The 7500-nt window shown below is 44.2% G+C and overlaps 1 protein-coding gene across 2 annotated transcripts in view; it reads right to left on the reverse strand.

Moving 5' to 3' along the window:
• Window positions 1-5184: 5184 nt before the first annotated feature.
• The window catches only part of LOC120202671 (NADH-ubiquinone oxidoreductase chain 2), an 8125-nt gene continuing 5809 nt past the window's right edge, over window positions 5185-7500 (reverse strand). Inside the window, exons 2-3 of one of the 2 annotated variants that reach the window (XM_039203080.1) lie at window positions 6802-7373; window positions 5185-5459 (exon numbers count right to left, since the gene is read on the reverse strand). In XM_039203080.1, coding sequence (XP_039059011.1) covers window positions 5271-5459; window positions 6802-7373 — 761 coding nt within the window. In that variant the 3' untranslated portion in view covers window positions 5185-5270. Of the gene's footprint in view, window positions 7374-7500 lie in introns of both variants that reach the window. The other variant, XM_039203081.1, reaches the window with a different exon arrangement.

The following is a 7500-nucleotide window of genomic DNA, read 5'->3' on the forward strand; positions in this document are numbered from 1 at the left end:
GAATCGAACCAGATCGAAACATTCAGCTGTCGACGGGCAAAGCCGGAACGTCGACCGATGGCCAGGCCCCGGTTCCCAGGGTTAGGGTATTCCCTATTATGAGCCTACTCAGATCAGAACTCAACTAGTGGATTCTCTTTGGCCGAATTTCCTGCTGAGATCCCAAGTCTCCAAGTGGGCCCTCTTGGCCACCCACGACCTTGGCTTTTTAGAGAATCCCGCTCCTAAGGTAAGGAGTCTTCTGTGTGTTAGAATCTTTACGGGAATGAATCGCATATGTTGGTTGAGAATTGCTCGGGAATTCATTGATAATGATAAGGACTTTGCCAGGGTCTAGGGTTCGAGAGAGAAATTCCTACTATAAGGAAGGGACGAAGGTAATCAAATCAGTAGAATGCTGCTTTCTATCGGTTGTTCACATTCAAGCATGAGTTAGTTCAGAGTCGGCAAGGGGAATCAGAGAAAGGGCAGTTTAGTCAACAATCATGACCATGGGAACATTTGTTCGCTTTATAGGTACCCCCGAATCTACTAGTCATCGCCTTTGAGCTGGGAAAAGCCTCAACGGCCTGGAGTAGGCTATTCCAGATTCAGTAAAGGAAAGAAGCCTTGATCCCAAGACTAGCTGCGGATTCTTCCTTTTATCCGGACTGACTCTAATCGTGATTTTTACTCTATTACTAGCGCCTCCCTCTGTCGCAATAGAAATCGAGAATAGAGGGGACTTCGCTACCTTTCTCGGTGAAGAATATTCATTTCTTTCCAGCTTTGGTCACATAGGCTTGAACCACTCCTGGGAAACATACTTTTCTATTCTACGATCGGACTTTGCCGGGCATGAGCTACTCTCTTCTAGCCTTCCTCTAACAGATTCAATGGCATCGCAACTTCTTTTTCTTTCAAGCATGAGTGACCAGTCGATTCTCTAATTAAGATATAGCAGTCAACCATCAAGAAATCATCAACTATTTAATCGGGGATGAGCTCTATGGCTAATTCGTTCGGCTATTCTATGTTGTAAGGATCGACTTAAGCTTAAGCTAGAGCAGCTCCTTCAGCGGCTGGTAGTGAAAGGAACTGACGATCTTGGCTTAGATGGCTTTGCTCCTGGGGAACTTCATTTATCGATAGTCAAGGTACCCGAAGTTAGGCAATCAGCACGAATTCCTTTAAATGGATCCCTCTCTCTTCAAGTTCAAGCTAGACTATAATATATACTAAGACAAGAAGGGAGAGAAAGCAAGTTTAGGAATGCCCTTGCTTAAGAGGAAAGACTTCTTGTTACATGAGAGGGTATGTACTGTCAGAACGAAAGGGGGAACGAACAAGCATTCATCTCTACCTCTCCAAGCGACTACTACTAAGTGGATATTCTTTTTGGAAGAAAGACCACAAACTATCACGGATACCTCTATAGGGTCTCTCCTTTCTTTTCTAAGGTATGTCACTTGTCTGTGAAAGGCTCTCTCGCCTACTCTACAAAAAGATTCAATATGAAAAAGAAGACGCACCTGGGATCGGATACATCTTCAATCCTTGAATGTCGGTTTTGCCTTTGAGTCAGTCAATCGATGAAAGAAAAAGTCGAAGGGGGCAAGGTCCTTTCCTTTATGAACCCGTAACGAAAGGTTCCGGTGAAGAGGTCTCGTAGCCAGAAGTCAATCAATCCACCGGTTCATTTTCTGATTGATTAGAAAGATCAACCCCGGCCCTAGTGAGAAGAAGATGGTTAGACGCCAATTGAAAGAGTGGTAGTTTTATCCATGATGACCGGGTGGCTCTCTTTGCCCTTTCGATCTACTTCCTAAACTAAAGGAAGATCTAGCTGTGGATGATGTCCCAGCTGGAAAGTAAACCTTTTCATATTCATGCCTGCCCTATTGGAGATTCCAACTATATATGCATTTATGCATTTTCTTTTTATGCGACAGGTATGTGACCTTAGGAATTAGGTTCGGGAGTTGCTTTAGCAATTGTTGCTGGCTCCAGGTGTCAGTAATAGAAAAAGATTGGATTGGGAAAGACCATGGAGGTTGACAAACCGGTGCTGTTGGGGAAGCCTCTCATCGAGAAGAAAAAAGAAAATAGGACAATAGCTGACTAAACCTCTGAGCTCTTTTTCTGTAAAGATCCTTTGATTAAAGGGACATTTCCGCACTCATTTCAGATCATAGAGGTCGGGCTTCAGTCGAACAACCTTCTCCCTCCCTTCCACCGATGAAACTACTCTTGCAAAGTAAAAAAGTCGTATAACGTTCCTTCCAGTCGAATAGAATCTATTAAAGCAAAGCCAAGAGGCGATAGTGGATCTGTCTGAGGGCATCTGGAATTGTCTGTTTCGGTATTCACTCTTGTAAACGGTCGCAAACGCTCATCTGTCCACGAATAAGGTTCCCTTCTTTTATTCAAGATAGCTTTTATTCAATTAGGGCGAATACCCCTTTTTTTCCGAATTTCTTTATTGAAAGATATGCTACTTCCCGGTCGAGATGTCTGAGGGAAACTTTTTCGGTATCAACAACTGTCGCAACGGTCCTGTAACTGTGGAAAAGGGTCCTGTGTTTCAATCACTTGAATCGGTTTATTAGTTATTATATAATATTATAACTGTAGGTTCGGCAGTACAGGGTAGGTGGGTGCAAAAGAAAGATAAGCTTGAGATGCTACAATAGCTTCAGCCTGATCGATCCGCCTTTAGTATTGGTAAGTTCCCTTGTTAGTCTCTATCGCTTTCTTTTTAGTGAAAAGGAAACTGAAAAAGAGCTTATAAGGTAAGCCCTTGCTTGTTCTTGTGCTTCCGTTCAATATCTCCCCTCTCCATTCTTTGAGTTCGCATTAACATTTCCCATTACTCTGTCTTGTAGGGCATTTCTATGTAGCAAGAAGCTCTGTTCAATCGGGAACTGAAGCACGAAGAACTATCGATAATAGCGCCTTTCTTTTAGGCATAGAAGTCAAACTGGAATGATACCATCCGGGTTAAGCGATTGAAGTATTCATGACTTCCCTCTCTCCTGTAGTAGCACTCTATTTACTAGTACTGATTAGTACTAAACTCGCTTCAAGCTCAGTTAGTCAAGGAATCCGGAGATAGGTTCACCTGTTAGAAGTTTCGATCTATGGGCTTTCTTTATTTAGTAACGAGCTTTGTTAAAGAGATTAGAGAGGGGATGTAACAACGAAAGAGAAAAGGTTTTCTTTTAAAGCTATGGAGTGAATTCAGAATTCAAGAGGAAAGGATTAGTTGTTTACTTTTATAGAAGCTAAGGCAAGAAGTCAATCACTTTCAGTATCTCTTGCTTCTTTGGTTAGTTCAGTACGAGTGGCAGGCTCAAACTGGCACAGGCAATATATATATAATAATAAATAGGCGGTAATAAAGTCAAGCTTTTGCCAGAGGATGAGTCTTTCTCCTCCGCTGTGAACGCTATTATCTCAGAAGCTCAGGCTGTTGCACGCCTTACATCTCAGATTGCATCTTCGCCTCCACGAAAGAAGAATCAAATCAGTCAAGTTCCATGGGCATCCTCCGAAGTATCATCTCAATCCTGCGCTTTCTAAGGGAAGGCTTTAGCTTTCCAATCGTAGGCCTGGGCCTTCTTTCTTGACCCTTTATCGGAGAGGCAACCGTCTTGTCTTAACTGTCCCGAGCTACCGTTGTGGGTTGTGCTCATTAAAAGAGTTGTCCTAAATGCCCCTTTTTAGCTGTCGCAGGAAGTGAAGCAAACTCGACCAAAGGACAAGTCTGTTCCTCCTTCGTTTTCTGTTCCCGATTCAATCTTCACCTTTCCTGAATGAAGAAAGAGAGTGAAAGAGAAGATATCAGTGCAATAGGTACAGAGGGGAGAGAAACTGTCTTCGTTCGGTTCGGCAGAAGAAAGCCGAGAAAACAAATAGGAAGAGCACTAACTAATTAAGTTAAGTAAATATATAAAAGCTATCACCACCTCGAGCAGTAAAACAAAGTCGTTATGGCTATGTTACTAACATAGACAACTATGAATGGTATTCATTGACAGGAGTGACCGCTTTCTAGTCGTAGTTGGTACCGCCCCTGTTCACTTCAGCATGCAAGGAAGACCTTCGGGAAGAATCAAAGGTTTTCTCCTCTGCAAAGCTATCAATGCTTTAGTCAAGATCTTTAGCAGTCGATCGTTCATTTTCTCTCGGGAGACATGGCTTCAATTCAATCATTCTCTCCGGCTTTTGAGATAGTCCTTTGATAGAGTAGCCTGGTTGGAAAGGATCTTGTACCTGCCATGTCAAGGTAAGGGCATCTCGCATATCAAGTTACTCTATCGATTATCGATAGCGTAATATAGCCCAACACAGAGAAGGAACAGGGTCGGTAGGTAATTCATCTTCGTTTGGATAGCAGTACGGTACACGCACCAAGATATGATCTTTGCTTTTCCACTCGAACCATAACCGGAACTGGAACCTCCATCTAGACCTAAACCTGACACCCGCATACCGCATATGCCATTGGTTTGTCGGTCGTTGTGTAGAAGTTCATTCGTGGTAAGCCACGTAAGGAAGGGCTCGCCGGTACCTTACAATTATTTGAAAGATATTCACGTCGCCAGGGAGTACGTGTCACGAACGATTCGTTGGTCGGGTATAGGCGAAGACGGCTTGATAACGTCACTTCTCGGCGGAAATAGCAAGGGAGTAAGGATAGCGGATCACTTTCTGTTTCAGAAAACCGTTTTCGGGGACAGTCCATCCATAACTCAGAAAGACATTTTTCAAATTGAATAATTCGGAAGAGAGGAAAGCAAAAGGCCAGGCATTGGACTAGTGGAATGAAACCTTATCCCATTATGGAGTGAGAACCTGATATTCTTTTATCAAAAGACATGGCCTCCCCTAATGGACTTTGGAACAGATACACGAGCCACTATCTTAGAGACCATCTTTCTTGATCGAAGCCCCATCCATAGGTATACGCTTTAAAAGAAACATACACCAATCATGTGCGGGACGAAGCAAAGCATTCGGGATAGTGAAAAACTCGCAACTTCCCCGATCTTTCCTTAAACCAACCCCAATGGGAAATTGACTCAATAGGCTGCTCTCTCTGAGTGACTAAGGAAGTCGGAATGATCCCAAAAAAAAGTAGCTATAAACTTCTTTTCTTTCTTTCTAGTTGAGGACTGACAACGACTTGATTCTCTACTCCACTTGGTTACTCCCGAAGACCCTATTGGTTTGTAATCGATTCTTTATCAATGGGCCACCCTTTCTTTGAACCTTGTCAATGATCGAACTTAAAGATATGAACTGAGTGCCATTTGATGAGTAACTGAGAACAAAGGAGAGGGATATAGAAAGGATGAAGTAATGAAAGAGGAAGTCATTGCTAGTAGTAACGACTTGTTACGATCCATTGGTTCATATAGAATCCATGTCCTAGGTGTATCAAAAAACATTCTTTTCGCTAAGCGTATATAATAAAATAGAGTGAAAGGGTCCACCCCGAAACCAAGGGGGTACTAACTAACAGCTGAGTCCTCTCCGAACCGCAGGAGATAGTTGCCCATCATACGGCTCACCAACTTCACTTGCCTCTATGGGAGGCTCGCTCCGGGCAGGTTCGGATCACTTACAATACACAGCTCTACGAAGGAAGGGGTTGGGTTAGGAACGTTTTCAATATGATTCTTTTTCCATATTTGTTCGATCTCTTCCATCTCTGCCCCGCGTTGTCACCTATGTTGAAGAAAGGTTTGGAACCCTGTAGAGAATGAAGAGGAGCCAAGGATCTTCCTCTCAACAGTGCTTCTCGAGGCTCCACTCTCCCCCCTGAATAAGTAAGGCCCCGTTAGCCTGGGCGAAGATGGGGATAAGGAATAAGGATTGAAGCCCCCTTAGCTCTGCCAGGCACTGGACAGGGGTTAGCTCGGTCAATGTGTAGAGCCAAGTGTAGTGTGGTGTAGTAGTAGGCACTTCTAGGCCCCTTCCCGGCTACTGGATCACTCCAGCGCTTTGGGTACTACGGACCCTCTGCCATCCATTGCAGCAGAGTCGTTTCATGAGCGGGGGGGCTAAGCGCAGTTCTTTGAATCAAACGTTGAATGAAATCGATTCTTTTTTAGATATCAAAATCGAAATCGGATAGGATAGATGGATGGATCTATCTTTCTATTTATATAGTTAAGTAGCGTAGCAAAAAGCCCCAAATCCTTGATTTGGCCAGGAAAGACTGCACTGCTTTGGGCCCAGGAAGCGAAGGGAATGAGCTCGGCTGCTTCTCCTCCACACTTATTTTTCTCCGTGCCCGCTCCGCATGCGCTTCGCGCGCCATTGGCGCTTTGCTCTCCTCTTATTCTTCATTGGACGATTCGGATGGACTTCGCCGTTCTTTCCCAACAAAAATAGAAAAGGCTGTATCACATCGAGATGTCGATTCGTTTTCCGCCCCCAATGAGATGGGGAATTTTGAACCCCCTATTTATACTTTTAGGCCCTTCATCTTTCTGAATCGAGGCCCGGCCCGGCTCGCGTCGTTCCAACAACCGGCGGGGAGCACCTCAGTATACGATCGCGCGCAGTAACTGGGAGTCCTATTACACCTAAGGCCAACTTCAATTCACCAAACCAAGGTTCATCTCGTGTAGTGATTGTGGACTCATACAAGGATATTGAGTAGACGGTTGATGTATCAGACTCGACCCTATCTTTCGTAGCATGCATTCCCATCTGTGTCGCAACTGATTCGGTAAGCTACGTGTCCGGTGCACGGAGAACGGCCTTCGGCCCCCCAAACTGACTTACTCGTGGCAACCTTCCGGCCGCCCAACAACCTATAACGCTAGTCACTACTCCCACTGGGGCTAGGAAGTAAGCCCCACAACCCAAAGCGGCGAAGAACAAATAGAATTTGCTACAAAAGCCGGCTAACGGGGGTATTCCTGCGTATGAGAACATAGTAATGGAGAAGGTAATAGCCGAAATAGGATTCGTTTTGGCTAGAGCGCCCAAATCCGCTATATATTTGACACGGGTTTGCCGTAATGCTGAAACTATGGCGAATGCATCTATCGTCATTAATGCATAAATAAAGATACCAATTAGTAGTGATTGAATTCCTTCTATGGTTCCACATGAGAAACCAGTACGAATATAACCTACATGTCCAATTGAACTATGAGCTAGAGGTCTTTTTACTTTCGTTTGGGCCATGGCGGCCAGTGCTCCTAAGATCATAGAAGCAATGCTGCAAAAAAAGAAGATTTGTTGCAATGTAGCTCCATAGGAACCATAAATAGAAACACGTGAAATATTAGCAGAAATAGAAATTTTAGGCGCAATAGAAAGGAATGCTGTAACCGGGGTGGGTGAACCCTCATAGATATCAGGTGCCCACATATATAGAGTCAAAAGAGATATGGAGTCCGAAGGGGAGGGGGTTTTTCTTCGGGGCTCGAGAGATGGAATAGATAGGGCCCCCCAAGTTTTTAATTCACCGTTGGGGAATTCACACGAAAGGGAACGAGG

Source organism: Hibiscus syriacus, unplaced genomic scaffold (genome assembly GCF_006381635.1).
Source record: "Hibiscus syriacus cultivar Baekdansim isolate YM2019G1 unplaced genomic scaffold, ASM638163v2 tig00008994_pilon, whole genome shotgun sequence".
Lineage (NCBI taxonomy): Eukaryota > Viridiplantae > Streptophyta > Magnoliopsida > Malvales > Malvaceae > Hibiscus > Hibiscus syriacus.